At 38.1% G+C, this 17,157-nt stretch overlaps 1 protein-coding gene across 7 annotated transcripts in view; it reads left to right on the top strand.

The window, feature by feature from the left end:
* The window catches only part of zc3h18 (zinc finger CCCH-type containing 18), a 36,426-nt gene that overhangs the window by 12,871 nt on the left and 6,398 nt on the right, over window positions 1-17,157 (top strand). For 5 of the 7 annotated variants that reach the window (XM_055041937.1, XM_055042028.1, XM_055042180.1 and 2 more), the window contains 9 exons: window positions 4,444-4,626; window positions 6,741-6,785; window positions 9,099-9,224; window positions 9,308-9,400; window positions 10,077-10,343; window positions 14,864-14,980; window positions 15,519-15,527; window positions 15,612-15,817; window positions 16,659-16,873. In XM_055041937.1, coding sequence (XP_054897912.1) covers window positions 4,444-4,626; window positions 6,741-6,785; window positions 9,099-9,224; window positions 9,308-9,400; window positions 10,077-10,343; window positions 14,864-14,980; window positions 15,519-15,527; window positions 15,612-15,817; window positions 16,659-16,873 — 1,261 coding nt within the window. The remainder of the gene's footprint in view (window positions 1-4,443; window positions 4,627-6,740; window positions 6,786-9,098; window positions 9,225-9,307; window positions 9,401-10,076; window positions 10,344-14,863; window positions 14,981-15,518; window positions 15,528-15,611; window positions 15,818-16,658; window positions 16,874-17,157) is intronic. The other 2 variants (XM_055042347.1, XM_055042264.1) reach the window with 1 other exon arrangement.

The following is a 17,157-nucleotide window of genomic DNA, read 5'->3' as shown; positions in this document are numbered from 1 at the left end:
AGCCGACGTCAGTATTTTGTCGTAAAAAAACACTGGTTTCGAAATCATTGCAATTGTTTTCTCTCTTAGTCACATACGACTAAGACACTCTGACCAAGACAAAGTCCCCATTAAATAGTATTCAGTTATTTTTTGAAGGACAATAACTGAATACATGTGCACAGCCAGAACTCGACCTGGGTCGGCCTGGGTCTGGCTGTGCAGTGCAAAAAGGGCTTCAGACTCTCTGCCTTAGACTCTAAGACAAAAATAAATCAATATTTTTTTTAAAAGGCTATTGTTTTCATGTAATTGCATGTACTGTCTGGATCAGGTCAATGCTCGTGCAAAGTTCAGCTAATAAATGCGACGTCTTCTCGTTTCCAAGGTTGTTATAGTTACCTAAAACCAGCGACATTACAAAACTGAAATTGAGAAAATATTTTTAACTGAAATGAATAAAAGCAGTAATTAATGGGGGAGAATCTTACAAAGTAATTTTGGTCTAGTTTCTGGTGCAGATATTTTCATACAGTTGAAATAAGATAAAACTAACAAATAACTTTTCAGCAAGACATTTGTTTTAAGGCAATAATTTCTTCATATTGATAAAAATGTTCTATTGATACATTAAGTCACTTAGGATGAGGCATTTTTCTCTGTTATGAGTGAAATAATTTATCAATAGAACTAGAACTTTTATTATCAACATTTAGGCATTATTGACTTAAAACAAGCTCATATATCTTGCTGAACAGTTACTTCTAAGTTTGTTTTGTCTTAATTTAAATGGATAAAGATATTTACACTAGAAACGGAACCAACAATACCGGTAAGATTTTGTATTTGTGCAGTGATCACTGATAAAAACTAAACAAAAACTATTTAATAACTAATAAAATCTAGTAAATACTATTAAAACTAAGCAAATCGGTCAAAAAGTCAAATCGAAATGAAACTAACTTATAGTATAACCCCATTTTCTTTCACACATTTTTCTACGAGTCCTGTCAGGATCTTTTAATAAAGTCTTCAAACACTGAAGACTTTATTAAAAGTCTTCAAACACTGTGATTTTATGCGTCCTGCTTCCTTCCTTTCTTCATTCCTTCTTGAAAAGGAAACAGGAATAGATAAGGATCTAAAAATATCTCCAGTGTTGTGGTTCTATTTTTAGCTGTGACACGCCGACTTGTTTGCTCTTGCATCACGTTTATGATCTCAGTTACTCCAGGCTATGAATGTACACGATTGCGCCGGCATGCATACAAAGTGAGCAGTTACTCATTATGGTGATGTAACTTCAGGTGTGTTCTGGTTGTACAGTTTACATAGTTGATTTATTCAGCAATCGCAACGTAAACGAAACTTTTCTGAGTTTCTTTAGCACTGGGCAGTGTTATTTAGTAGGAATGTCCCCTTGGTTCATTTCCAGTTCATTTCCTCCTACAAATATTTATTTTAGACACTGGAGGAGAAGAGCTCCTGGTTCTTGATGCTATATTTGGAAAATTAAATGCCGATAGCGCAAGCAGGATAATTCCGGTCGCTGCTTCCTTTTGGTCCCGTAACTGTGAGGTTGTTGGTTCAAACCCCCGCACCATCTGTCTCTTGTTTGTTGTCAGAGGGACAAGATTGGTGGCACCTAAACCGTTTGTCACGTGGGCCAAAGTCGTGAAGTCAAATGTTAGTCTGTCGCAGTCAGAGGTGGGCAGAGTATCCAGAAACGGTACTCAAGTAAAAGTAACACTACTTCAACATTTTTATTCAAGTAAAAGTAAAAAGTAGCCGTTCAAGAAATTACTCAAGAGTAAAATGTCTGCTCAAGTACTCAGTAACTGATCAAATTATCAATCATTTCATATTTAAAAATTACTCCAGACGGACCAAAATATAAAGAATATAAAATATAAAGCAGCTCTTTTACACTTTGAATTTGGATTGTGGATTTATTTTAGAATTGGGTTTGTTCTTTAGTTCTCTAATTTTTGTACAATAAAACTATTGATCTATCGATTGATGGACAGATCTAAATGTTTATCTGTGATGCATATATACTGCTGCACTAAAAAAATTTTTTTCTTATTTGTGACTTAAATTTCAAAATGAAGTCAGAAGAAAAGTTAATATTGTCAGATTTTCCAGGGAATGTACTTAGTTATTGGTATATCATGACCAGTGACGTGCAGTGAGGTTCATAGTTGGTGAGGCACTGACTTAATCATAATCAAATATACAAATATAGACATTATATAGATGTTATTATTTACATAAGAAAATTTCACTGGTGGGCAAAAAAACATTTCTTCTTCATGTCATGCATAGCTGTGCTGCCGCTGTAGAGTAATTATTTAACTCAATGTAGATATTATTAATTTTGTGCTATGCTGCACAGCAAATGGAGAAACCGTTAAAATACTTCCAATAGCAGTGGTAACTTATCTACTACAGCGATCACTTAATAATCGCAAAATAAGCATCAAGCCTATCATAAAACTGAAACAGACTGAATGTTCTGTTCTTTATTTTGGAAATATTGGAGTGATTTTTTTTTTTTAACCATCTTCTTGCTCTCCATTGTTGCGCGCATGCGCAAAGTTTCCAGACGTAAACAATTACATGGAAGGGGTTTATAGTCTTTCTATTCTGTCTATTTATATATTGCAAATTCACAATGAACATTGTCTCAAGGCATTTTCCAGAAAATCTAAAATAATTTCAATTTAATTGCACAAACATTTCAATTAATCATAGTTATGATCTTGATTATTTAATTCTACCTGCCAGTCCTGAACTCTTTACAGTTCTGTACGACTCTGTAATATTTTAACACAAATTAATACTTTTTTGTCATCACGCTTTATTGTCTTTAGCTTAATCGCTGTTTCATCGTTTCTGCATTTTCTATGATTCAACAAAAACATCTGAGTACAAACTGAATCACCCGCTCACTTTCTGTAGCATGATTGTTATTCCATTATTGCAAAATGTTCTGCATTGAGAAACCCAAGAGTGTGAATCAGTTTGGAGAGAACAAACCTGGAGGTGTGTGTGCAAAAAACAAAAAATAATCAGGAATAAAGCGGCCGCTTTCACGGAGGATATGCAAATACAAAGAAAGGTGTGTTGGCCTTTGTGCCCTTCGCTTTCCAATCGTTTCACAGGTTTCAGCTCAGAAACTTTATGCTTTTAGCAGGAAGCGCCTTTTATTTACGACACTCTGATCATCTTAAAAACAAAAAAAACCTTTTTGAGTTTGAACAATTTGTGTACTGCAGAGAAATAAGCTGCAGGTTTTACTTTTTCTTTCTGTTGATATTTGAATTTAATTAAAAACAACAATGGAGTGTAAAATTCCCTCATTATTTGGACACATATGACCTTTTACAACAAGTGGCTCTGATTTTCCCCGTCTGGCTCAACTTTGACAAGTCGGGTCGTTTAGCTGAGCCTGCATAGATAATCATGGAGAGGTAGTTTCACTGTAGCCTGTGTGTTGTTGTTCATACAAATCCTTTAATCTCTGAAATCTTCTTTTGTAATTAGTGGTTAAACTAATGTTGTCGATCTGCTGTTCCATATGACTAAATAGAAACAATAATAACCTTTTGTATCTGCTTTCATTAAGGGTGAAATATGGGAAATGATGGAAACTGTAAACCTGCTTTTTATGATTTTTCAGCAGATTTCAGCTTTTTTAATGGCCATTTCTTTTGTCGTGTCTATAAAGTCCTCAAACTACTAATTAGTAGGATCTAATTTTTAAAAATTAGATCCTACTAATTAGATCCCCCGCAGAAGCAAGAGCTGTGCGATCGGACTCAAACATCAATTCTCAGTTTTTTTCATACCAAATCCAATTGTTGATTTTAATCTGTTTTCTATTTCTTTCCTAAAAATGGCAGAAACTATTTAAAAATGTTTATTTAAATCATTACTTTTATAAGTTGTATGATGGAGTATTAATGCCAAGCTACAATCCCTTTTAATTATGAGAATACAGGTATATTAGTAGAATAAATATGCAGGTCTACTAGAGAAATGTACTAAACTTATGAGCAAAAAATTAATGAAAAAAAACTTGGATAGTTTGAAGGATTTTCTGCAAAATACAGAAGTTTGTAGGACCATTTCATAGAATTGCTACAAACATTTTTTTCATGTGAAACCAGATCCAGATTTCTTAAAATTAAATCTTCGATTTGATTAATTGCCCAACCTTTGCAGAAATTACATCATCCCTCCCAACAATATCGCAAAATATCAAAATATTATGATGAATTCTGTCCAGCATTGTTCAAAACTTGCATAAATTAAAAGGGAAACAATCATTTTTCAAATTACACTTTGAGATTAGCTACCAAAAAAAGAGTCAAAGTCGGCACACAGTCAACGTTTCTTTCACATGACAGACCTTACTGGCTCTTCTTCTGCACAAACCAACAGATGATCCATTTTTCTCAGCAGGCTGATGGAGCCTCCCTCCAAAAAGGAGATGCTTCCCCTCATCAGGCGACCAGATGAGTGGAAGGACCCGTGGCGACGGTCCAAATCTCCCCGGAGACGCGCCGCCATGGGCTCCCCGCCCCGAGGACGCCGCCGCCATCGCCCCTCAGGCTCCTCCGTCTCTCTATCCAACTCATCCAGGTAGGAACTCATCTAGTCTGATTTAGTTTGTTGAGAAATGTATGTGACATTTAAATTGACAGTAGGAGCACTACAGCGCAGGGCATTCTGGGTAAAAGCAACCAAAACAAACTTTCTGGGTTAGTTGGCGCAAGCGGGAGAAATGATCAGAAAAGTGAAATCATAAAACTGCTGAAACCTGATGCTACTCCATTTTTATTTAAATTTTGTGAAGAGGGAAGTTGTGCTCAGTGTCCTCTTAAGAGGTTTTCATGTTTTCTTCAGTGGTTCTTGATGCAGCGCCCCCACAGGCGAGGAGGGGAACAGATTGTGCAAAGTGTTTGATTCATTTAACACAGTGCAGCGTCACAGTGAAGCTAGAAATGTAACAAATGTTACAACCTTGGTCCCAATTTATCGTCCAGCAAAAGATTTTTCAGGCCTAATCAGAAAATATTGTCATGGTTTCATTTTTAGTGTTTAAAAACTGAGATGTTTGGGAGGGGATTCCAGCTTGACAAGTTAAAACATTACAGTTTGCAACCATATAATTAGTAGCTGCAATCTGATGCTGCGGTTTTCATCGGAAGTCTTTCCAATTTCCTTTTCTTTTTCCAAAGTACACGCTGCTCCCCAGTGCAAGGCTAAAGGAAGATGCCTCCATGTCAATTTCCCTAACAGCCCGAGTATATAAGAAGCATCAACCGTTTTATTCTGATGCTTTTGTGTACTTGTGATATTGCCATTTCCTCCCCAACAGTCAGACTTGTTGTACTTGCTGAACAGGAATGATGGGTTCTGAAGAACTCATGATTTTCTTCCCAGCTAAACTTGAAAGCTGCATTTTCAAGTTACTGAAACTCAAGTTTGTTTTATTCAAACAATAGGTGCCGTGTGGCATTCTCGTTGAACACGTTTTCCTCCAGAGGAAACAAAGTAAACATCCCAACAAAGTAAACATAAAACAATGTTTCTGCTCCTGGTTTCCACTTACTGAAGTTTACTGTTCTTCTGTTCTTGTTCTGTGGAAGAAAAACAAAAACTGAAGAACGTTTGGCATAAAGCAATAAAAGCTGTGCACCGCAGTCGGTGTGAATCCCACCAACGGTACATTGCTTCACTCAAATATGATTACAGGGTAGCTTATCTCCACTGAGGAAGCAGATGAAGAGAAATTCATTCAGCACCTGCCAATTAAGATGTACTAAATTTTCCCGGGGAAGTCCTTAAAGTAGTGGAAAAGTTCACGTTTTTTGTTGCATAGCAAAAGTTTGATGATTTAAACCTGTATGGAAACTTCCAAAATCAGTAATTATTTTACTAGAAAGTGAAAGCATGTTTGAACTTTGTTTAAATCCACATAAGCACAACTTAATATGATTTTGCAATTATTTTGGTTTTTATTCAACGTGTCAGAAACTCTTTTAGGTTTTTGTTCTTGCTTAGAAACATGGATTGTTGTCTGTAATATTTACATAACAGAAAACAAAAGATTGAGGTTCATTAACTGGCCGAATCTCAAAGAAAAGCTGACACTCAGTAACTGTATAAATTCATATATCTATTTTTAAAGCATGGAAATCTTTAGTTTTAGTTTCAGTTGGTCTCTATTAGCTTGTGATGTGATGTTTTTGAATTTACCAGAATGTTGCCAATTACATTTAGCTCAGATGTATGCAGATGGTGCATTCCTCTAAAAACGAATCACTTATAATGATAATTGATTGATTATTTGATCAAACTACTATTTGATCAAATAATAATCAACAAATTCACTAATCGAATAATTAACTGGAGTACGTCAACTCAAGAAAGAACATTTGCTTAAAGAGCAACACAGTTGGAGCCGTAATTAAGCCAAAACTGTGCAAAAAATACATAAATTTTGCATTTGAGATAAAAAAAAAAAAACTTTGTCTGCAAACATGTTTGACCCGAAACTCCTAAAATGGCATCGATTTAGGTTCAACTTGTTAAAATTCTCCTTTTTTATATCCATCCATTAATCAGCTAATCTAGAAATTAATCATCAGGGCATCTTTAATCTACTGAAGTTGAGCTTTTCACGTTAAAATTATTTTTATTTTTATTAACATTTTGCATGTTGTGTACTTCCATGTGGGTTTCTACCACAGACCCCACACATTCTGGACACAGACTGCTCCGACGTTTACCTTCAGGTCAGTGCTGCATAGCGATGTTTGAAAAACAGACACTGTTTGTTCCCCCAGGCTCTGTCTCTGTGATGAACACGTACCAGTCAGGGTCCAGATAAATTTCATGCACACTTGCACTAATTCAACCACGCCTTCCTCTTTTGTTAAAACTCTGTATATATCACAGGGCGCGTTAACAGAATTTTGTTTTTCTTTTCTTTTTTTTTAAAATGACGCGAAAATTTGAAGGCTGTCGGTCATTTGACAGCTTGTAATAAACATCTCTGACTGGTGCACATGGACAGACATTAAATACTTTAGGCAAACAGTTAAACAGAAAGGCAGCTAAAATAAATCAATAAAGAAATTCTTTCTGACTACATGCGTCTTTGTAACTGAGAGCTGGAAGCGTCTTGAAGATCCGTTGCGCCACGTCTGGTTAGGAAGCAAATTCCAAACCTTTGGTAGACATAACTAATTTCAGTCTCCATTCCAGGCCAGAGGAAACTAAAGAGAAGGAATGTTGTTAATCCGTTTATAGTCTAACCAGAGGAGCCAGCAGTTTAAGTTGAGAAAATAAATAAAGGTGCATAAGTGAATTAGCCCATAACTTGAGGGGCTGCAAAGAATTAAACTGAACTGCGCCCAGAAGGAGAGCGGCGCTCAAGAGGAGCGCGGCAGACATAACATCTGTCTGATGCGGGTTAGCAAAACAATGCAAAATAAAATAAAAATTCTCGTAAAAGCGCACACCCGGACTATGTAGGGTAAAAAGCTCGTAGAGCTCAGATCAGACAGATGCTACTGACTGATGAACCGGCGCAGATTTCTCTGAAGACGCGGATCAAGAGGAATTGGTGTAGCTGTGGGTTCAGACCCCCAGCAGGTGAGGTGCTGGTAATTTAAATGGAGTGGTTTATTTAATTTATTCTAAGTTATTGGGTCCACAATCTGTGATTTGTGTCACTGTGGGGAAAAAGTTAGATGCGTTCATCTGCTTTATGTGTGACGGGGTCTGGATTCACGGTTCAACTCGGTGAATATGAACCAAAACGCTTAAAAATGTTACTATGATTTTAACTTGACAGGTAAAAATAGAACATGACTGATTTATGTTGTCGGTCAAATGACAGATAATAAAAGTCTAGCACGACCTCTGATACGTAAACACAGCATTTGGAAAACATTCACAGGACTTCACTTTTTCCACATTTTGTGTTCCAGCCTTTTTCCAAAATCAGTGTTTCCACATGGTAGTGACAGATGCTAAATTAAATGTTGGCAGTAAACAGAATTTCACTTGATAGTAAATTTTTCATCACTCCTTAAATTATTTTGACTTTTTTATTGATGATGACTTTTAGTTTTAATTTCATTGAACTATAAATTCTGTATAAATGTTGAGGAACTCGATTGGTTGAGACTAGTCATTTTGCGTCTCATCTTGGGAAAATACACGTTTTTATAACTTTGACTCAATGACCAGAAATTGAGAGATTGGCTTAAGCCTGACTTGGGGGAATGAACAAGAAGCTTTTTATAAATGGCTTCTATAAAAAAATCTTTACATTTTTCCCTAAACAGTGTAACTGCGATCAAATCACACCAAGCATTTACCAGCAGCGCTGAACTGAAATAGGGTATGAACTTATGAAAACAATTATCTATTGAACAATATTTATAAATTATTTCTTGTAATATATAATCATCTTTTGATTCAAAGTTGCATTATCAAAATAATTTTCTATTTCTACAAATGAACCTACACTTAATATATTGCATCATAATACTAGTATTATTCATTTACTGTCTTTTGTTGCATTGTGTGCCTCATGCCTAAAGTTAGAAATAATAAGCAGAATTTTATTTACTCTTTATTTAATTTAGTATGTCATATTTAGAAGACGTTAGTGAGTGAATCTATTTTTATTGCACAAACTAACTCAGAGTTAAGATTATTCACTGAGTTTATCAGCCAAATTTGATGCAGTTGCTTTTTGTTCGCTTCCACTTCAATGAATCATGTGTTGTTCTCACTGTGACTACAGTCTGGTATCAGAGCGCTTCTAGTAGCAGCCTTGGTATGAGAGGCATGCATAATATCCCATATGTGTAATATTATTCACTATCTGGGCTGTACTTTCACTGAAAGAGGTATGAAACCAATTAGCTTTGCTAGACTATAAGCTCAAACTGACAAAGTGAACGTAAACTGTCCAGCTTTAGAGAGAACTGGAATGACTTTTTCCTTCTGCCTCGTACAGATTGTTGTTCGTGTGTTGCAGAAAGGACCAGACTGCTCATAAGTGTTTGTTTTTCTATTTTATTTAATCTTAGATCTTCGTCTCGTTCTTCGTCCTACACGGGCTCCGGCTCGTCCCGTTCCCGCAGCCATTCCTCGTCGTACAGCTCTTACTCCAGCCACTCCTCCCAGCACAGCTCTTTCAGCGGCAGCCGCTCCAGGTACGCATCTCACTCCCGCTCAACCTGTAGAGATGTTTTGGATTTAGAAAAATAAATGTTGTGACTCTCGTACTGCCTTTCAGATCCCGATCGTTTTCCTCGTCTCCGTCACCGAGCCCGGCTCCACCGAGGATGGCCAAGAACAAACCGGAGCCTCCACCTGTGGCTGCTAAGAGGTAAAGCTTCAGGACCTGAAACGACTTCAACAGAGCTGAAATATCCGGTCTCACTCAAATGGTTCCCAATAACGGGGATAATTTGTGGAAATTGCAGCCAAAATGATTGAACCTGACATCATAACTGCTTGTTGAGTTACGACACATAAATGGATGGGCAGAGAAAAGATGTCTGTGCATCAGATGTTTAGGCCTTTAAAATGTTTTAAATTCAGTTCAGAACATGTAAATTGGCCTTAAATACCGTAATCACAGGCCTTAAATTCTCTTCTGTATTTTGTATGTTTCTTTTTCTTGCCAGATTTATCTGTCAGACAAAAGTTTGAGTTGTACTCAAACATCTTCATTTATGGTTTAGGCTCCATGTAATTCACTGCTAACATGTCCTTAGTTTGTCTAAAATTAAGGCTTTGAAATCTCTTAAATTCATTTATTTAAACATGTTAATCACAGGTCTTAAATTTTCTTTTATTAGGAAGTCTATTTCTGTGGATGTGAAGGTCTTAAATTCAGTTCATCATAGTCTTGAAAAGGTCTTAAAAAGTTTTTTAAATTTGTCTTAGTGAAACCTGAGTTAAGAAAAGGGAATCTATTCATATTAATTTTATAATTATATACATTTTTACACATTTTCTCTTCATAAATGCTTGGATGTGTTTCCCTTTCCCTCCCCAAGCATGCCACCAAAGCCGGGAGCAGCTCTGCCTCCGCGGAGAGAAAAGCCTCCCCAGAAGAAGGCACTGAGTCCCCCTCAGCCCGGCGGGCCGCCCAGCAGGCCCTCCAAACTGCCAACAGAGGGAGGCAAGCCGCCTACCAACCCCAGGGAGGCGAGCGGCGCATCGGAGGGGCAAGGAGACGGGCCGCTGCCTCCACGGGAACCCGGGAGGCCCCTGAACCCCAGGGAGGGCAGGCAGAGGGAGCGGCAGCAGCATCCTCCCCGCAGGTACGGCTTCTGGTTTACTTTGACTACACGGCTGACAGCACAACAAAAAATATGGAAAATTATTTTCCAAATTACTGATAGTTAAACGTTGACCCTCATTTTGATGAATGGTTCCTTGTGTATATAATGTTTTTAGAGTATAATAGAAATTTCCTTTCCACTGTGGGGAAGTTCAGGTGTGCCAGCATCAAGTTACAGGTAAACAGAAAAGCAGTAGCAGATTATGTGCAGAGAATCTATTTAAAGAAAAGCATAAAAATCAGCAGGAATGTTGCAGGAAAACTTCAAACTCAAAAATACTTTATTGATCCCAGTCAGACAAGTTTATTTGAATAGAAAATTTCAGTTCAAAGTGCTTTACATCATAAAAGTAAACCACACAGTCAACAATGGAGAAATCCAGTAAAAACTCTGTTAATGTTTCATTTATAATGTTTCAGAAATAACTGAACAAGTGGGTTTTTAATCTAGATTTAAGAAACTCAGTGTTTTGGCTGTTTTGCAGTTTTCTTGAAGTTTGTTCCAGATTTGTGGTGCATAGGAGATCCAAACTGGTTCTGGATCTGGATGCAGAGCAGAACCAGAAGAGCTGAGAGGTCTGGACGGTTGATAGAACAGCAGCAGATCTTTAGTGTATTGTGCGGTGATTTATAAACTAACAACAGTATTTTAAAGTGTATTCTTTGAGCTACATGGAGCCAGTGGAGGGACTTTAGAATCTGCATGATGGGTCCAATCTTCCTAGTTTTAGTCAGAACACCAGCAGCAGAGTTCTGGATCAGCTGCAGCTGGAGGATTGGCACTGTTGCAGTAATTGCTGCGACTACAGATAAACACATGGATTCTCTGGTCCTTTAATCATAGAAGTTTTTTCAGGTGATAGAAGCCTGACTTTGTAACTGTCTGAAGGTTTAGGTCAATCAGTGAGTAATCTAAATGAATAACTAAGTAAGAGTTTGTTGGTAGTTGTTGTAAAGTCCTGACCACTGCTGGTAGGAAGGACCTTTGATTACGCTCCTTTGTGCACCTTAACGTGTGTGAAGCAGCTAAAACACAGGAGAGAATACCAGATTGTGTTTTGCTGACTGAAGTGTGACGTGTAGTCGTAAGCGTAGTCAGTCATTAACTCCACCTTTATGAAGGCCTGCAACAAGGTTTCCACCGGCTCCAGCTTTCCCACGTGGAATGTCAACAAAGTGGAGATCTGCATTTATTCTAACCTGTAGCAATCCAAAAAGTCCCAGGAAAAAAAATAGATTTTTTTTTTTTACATGTATTCAATCCAGCTGGAGTTTTTAAATGGATTTAGTTTCAAAAACGTATTTGCATGTTGACCCCCGCAGCTTCTGCACAGCATATCACAGTTCATACAATCAGGTGCTGCATTCACTTAAACAGTCATTCCTGCTGTGCAATTTAAATTAAATTAAATTAACCTGTATTTAATATTATTCTTCCAGCCAGACTCTTTGAGAGTGCAGAAATGTGTCCCGCTGTTGCCCACATATCTCCTCTGATGGCCTCCACTGAGCCTGTTTCCTTTTTCCCTTTTATATATGCAGAATGGGACGTTTCCTTTCAAATTTTCCAATCCTGTGAATTTTTTAAATCAGTTTTTTCCCCATTTCCATTTGATTTAAATAAACATGTTAACTATCCCAGATTACAACTTTACAAATTTAGTTCCTCAATTGCAACTACCTGAAAAGGTTCTTATTGCTGAGTAGAGACGGAGGGTGCACCGATTTATCGGAGCAGATTTTCTGATCAGACAATATGTGCATGTGAAGCCGATCCAAACTCATCTACCTCAGTAAATGCTTAAATATCAGCCGCTGTCCTCTTCTGCTCTCCTGTTAGAGAGGTTTGACCGACAGACCGGCCCATCAGGTCATGTCTGCACGTTTGCTGTTGCCACCTCAGCAACTTTCTTGCTATTTTTGGCAACATTTCAGACAAACAAAAATATCTGTCACTTTTTCAACCATTTTTAAAGATCGGCTAGAAACTGCAATCAGTAGATCCAATATTAATATTGGATCAGAGCATCCTTATCAGAGCTTTTAATGGTTCTGATATGTCAAAAATGTAGCTTGTATTGTTCCCCATCCATAAGTCAAACTATGCTTGTGCTATTACTGTTTATTTGTTGTTATATTTTGAAACCCTAATTGCACTTTCTGAATTATTTGTTGTGGTTTATTTTTTACATGTTTGACCAAGGAAGTGACCTATTGTTTAACGGTTTCAGTTTCTTTATTATTTAACATTGTTACATGTTTTAATCCTAATTGCACTGACTCAGCATATTTGACTGAGTTCCAACTGTTATGAATGGGACACAAATTACAGTGTGCATCTGCCGAAGGTGTGCAGTGAAGTAGTCGGGTGAGTCCCTCCTTGTTTTGTGGAAGTGCGAGCAAAGTATTTATTTATTCAACCTTTGTCTTTTGACACGCACCGAATTATGAGAAGACGGGAAGAAATGCAGTTTTCACGGTTTGCGTGCGTGCTGCGTTTTTGTTTTGCTTCACGTGCGTGTATGAGAAGCAGTATCTGTCTCAGCTTCTGCAGAACTGACACTACCTTGTTTGCATAGCAGCGCGCCGGCTCACAGTGGCACTGCATGTTTGTACATTTTGGGGAAAGACCTGAGAGTGGATGGGTGGGCGAGACAGCGTGGGTGCCATAACTTCAGTGATTGTGTGATCGGAGCTTCATGGTGCAGAGAGGAAGAAAGAAGCAAAAGGGGAAAGTTGAACAGGCGCAGTCTGTGTGTTCGCTTTCATGTTTGTTTGTGGGCGAGTGTGTGTAGGTGGTCCAGGTGGAAACTATCCCGGAAAACTAGTCGCTGCACCTGTTGGGCATTATTTCTCTCAAATACTTCCCTCCAACAGACAAAAACATATTGTTCACATGTTTCTTTAACTTTTTATTTTATCAGTAATGATCCTAAAAATAAAAGATATCTGCTCCGCTCCAGAGGAAACATCCCTGGAGCCTCTTGCCGCCACCGTTTAGTAATGAGTGGAGCAAAATGGCCTTAGAGTGTCATAAAGGTGTAAACAGGTGCAGTAAAACTCAAGTACAGCTTGTGTCTGTGATAAAGAGATTCCTCATGCGTGGGAGTAAGTGGGAGCAGGAGCTTGAATATTCAAATCGGTTTGTTTGGGATGCAGCAGATCGGCGCTGCCGGCCGAACGGTGGGAAAACCAGGAGCAGAACACAGGAATATCAGGTCGTATGGGGGCGAGTGGGTTTGCTTCATCACAAAGAAGCTTTTCCACAAACAGCGGAACCACAGAATTACGAGCTGCATGCCTGCATAAAACGTCACAACCAGACCTGTCACATCAAGCAATAAATCAATCGCATGATAAATTAAAACAAGCTCAGTGATTTGTTGGTTTTCTCTTTTCTATCTTTATACCAAAAATTTCTAAACAAAAACTTATTTTATTGGTTGTTGTTTTTTTGTTGTTTTTTTTTGGGGGGATTTTTAAAATGCCTTCCAGTTCAGCTGGTGTAGATTTCTCTCTCTAGATAAATCTAGATTCTCTCCACAAAGTCCTGCTGTTGATAATATGACTGATGTGTTGAAACATCAAGTATTTCTATTGAATATTATTTGCTAAACTCATGTGCATTTGTGGTTACAGTTAATATGGATTTTTATAAGGAAGAGAAGCTGGAAAATACTTCATTATATTATCAACACAAGACTTGATTGAAGTCGTTGGTGTGAGCAATTACTAAAAAAAAATAAAAGAAAGCAACCAAAATCTTTACACACTTAGTTTTCTTGGATAGTTCATTTTAAAGCCGAACAATTTTGTGTCTTATTATTTCAAAAGCAAGCTGTTAAACTGGTTATTCTTCCCTGAAGCTTCAAAATTATCTAATGTTTTAGGTTGATATTTATTTATTAAAAAACAGTGATGGGCATATTTCCAATAAATACTGGGATAGTGTACTTAGTTAGCATTAGCATGCAAAGTGCTGTGAGAGTTTATATAGTGTGATTGGTACTTTAGCATTAGCTTCCTCTAAATATTATAATAGCAAAGAGTTGGACTTTGGTCATTTTCTCAAAGTATTGAATATTGTTGTTGGATACTTGGAAAATAAAGAGCCATGATTGATATGCTTCTGCTAATGTGCTAATAGTGAAGCTAATTGGCAGTTTGGCTAACTTTTAGCGCACTTAACTTCCCCTAAATAATTTTTTCTAAAATAAATTTTAAGGCAATAATTCACTATGTTGTTTTGTAAATTTCAATTACTATTTATGTTGCATCTGAAGGAAGTTGGATTTCCTTTAGGGGTATCAAACTAAAAAAGGCTGGAAACATTTGCCTTCCACACTTTTCAGATTTTTATTTGTAAATGGAAAAAAAAAATTAAGACATCTTCCCTTCGTATTCACAATGATGCACAACTTTGTGTTGGTGTAAAAATAACAAGATGAATAATTTTTTAACCGTCCAGCGTTTTAGTATTGGTGTCTTTTGTTTTTCCAGGAGGACTGTCAGCGGGAGCGTCAGCGGCAGCAGTTACACAGCGACCAGCTCCAGATCGTCGTCCAACTCCATCTCAGGCTCGGCCTCGCGCTCGCGCTCCGGGTCCAGGAAGTCCCGGTACGCTGCCCACGCCGCCCATCATTGCTACGGTTCATCAAAAGAAATCTAGATGACATGCATTCATTTATTCACCAGAACACAATGAAGCACAAAGAACAGGCAGAAAATACGAAATCTGAGCTGTTCCAGTGGGAATCAGGAGTTTGACCTGCAAAAACCTTTACATATGCACCTACCTTTGTAAATATACAATATTATGCAAATTATCTGCTAATGGCTGAACTTAAGTGTTTATCTAGGTAGAATAATTGAGTTGGGCAGCATGCCCAAACATTATACTCTAGTAAGAGTTGTACTACTTCAACATATTACTTTTACCAAAGTAAAAGTAAAAGTAAGAAGTAAAATGTAGAAGTTTTTTTTGTTTGTTTTTAAGTTACTCAAGTAAAAGTCACTAGTTATTACACAACTTTAGAGTTTTCCTTCTAAATCATGAAAGTTAAACACATGAGATCATCCGGTCTTCATTATGTCACTCTCCTCATGATTGTGTTTTGCCTCTTTCATGTGCCGTTTCTGTTGGGAATTTCTCCAGGAAATCCAGGTGAGTCGAATCAGGTGAAAGCAGGTTTGGTGTCAGCAGGTGTGGTCGCCGTGGACATGCATCACAGCTCGTCTCCCGTTTCAGGTCGCTGAGCGTGAGCAGCGTGTCCTCGGTGTCGTCAGCTTCATCCAGCAGCAGCTCGGTGCGCAGCGCGGACTCGGACGACATGTACGCCGACCTGGCGAGTCCGGTTTCCTCTGCCAGTTCTCACTCGCCCACGCCAAATCACCCACGCAGAGAGAGAGGGCCCCCACGGGACCGGTCCCCCCAGGGCCGGGACAAGAACAGGGGTTAGTGTCACGCACAGCAGCAGCTTTACCCTTTTACTGAAATCTCTTTGTTTACTCAGAAGAAGGTCTGTCGTAATAAATCAATTAATGACGGATTAAAACAACCTCAATAATTTTTTTACACACTTGGTTCTGTTCGGTTAAATTTGAGGTGAAAAACGTTTGTGCTTTATTGTGTCAAAGGCAAACAGTTAGGCTTTGGTCATTTTTCTGTAAAGCATCAAAAGTATTAAATATCTCATTTGTATGTATATTTACTATAGAGCAGTAATGGGCTCACTGTGTTGGTACTGCACTTTAGCATTAGCTTCATCTAAATACCATAGCAGTGCACCGCTTTATAATTAGCGTTTTTCAAATACTCTGTTGGTTTAGCACACGGTATTTATGCCTTTGGTTTAGCACTTTGGTATTAACTCTAAATACCATATTGGTCTAGCGCTTCAGCAATAGCATCCTTAAGTACCATGCTGGCGTAGCGCTTTAGCATTAGCTTCCTTAAATATTGTGTTGACGTTACTAATGTTTATAGTTTTGCATTAGCTTACTGTATGCCTTAGCAGTAGCATCCTCTTTATACCATGTTGGTCTTGCACATTAGCATTAGCTTCCTTAAGTACCCATTGGCGCTAGCGCGTTACCATAGCTAATGTTTCTGAGTAGCTATTACTTTAGCATTAGTGCAACTAACCTTTTTAGTTAGCTGTGCTTTTCACCAAATCTCACAACTTTAACAAATAATGACAGTTTGTTTGTTCTCTGCAGCAGCTGAGCATCAATAAAACTGGAGTTGGTCAAATATGCTAAAGCTAATTACGCCCAAAATTTTCCTGCGTCACAGAAAGGCCATCAAAGAAAGATGAACCTTTCCGGGACGATCGCAGGAAGATCGACCCGTCTGGCGGTCCGTCCAGAGGGATGAACGCCATGCCCAGATCTGGACCCGGCAACAGGGGCGGCCACCCTTCTCATCCTCGACCCGGCGCCATGGGCCCCCCGGGGAACTACGGAGGGTCGGGTTCTCACAAAGACATCAAGCTGACGCTCCTCAATAAGGTGACTTCCTGTTACTTTTCTTCTAAGAAACGGGCTTTCACATTTTTAAGTGAAAGTGGCGTAAAACATTTCTGATTTAAGCTTTTCCTTGTAAAATCTTAAATTTTAGACATTTTTAAATGTGTTTTTAGAATGAACACTTTCTAAAATTAAACAAAATATTGCAAATCTATTACCGTAATTTCTGCACTATAGAGTGCACCTGATTATAAGCCACATGTGCCTACACTGAAACATGAGATATTTACAAAGAAAGACGATACACAGAGAAAGTTTTCAAAGTT

This window comes from Poeciliopsis prolifica, unplaced genomic scaffold, assembly GCF_027474105.1.
Source record: "Poeciliopsis prolifica strain line A6 unplaced genomic scaffold, Auburn_PproV2 SCAFFOLD001, whole genome shotgun sequence".
In the NCBI taxonomy this organism is placed as follows: domain Eukaryota; kingdom Metazoa; phylum Chordata; class Actinopteri; order Cyprinodontiformes; family Poeciliidae; genus Poeciliopsis; species Poeciliopsis prolifica.
This window is presented reverse-complemented; position numbering and strand designations above follow the sequence as displayed.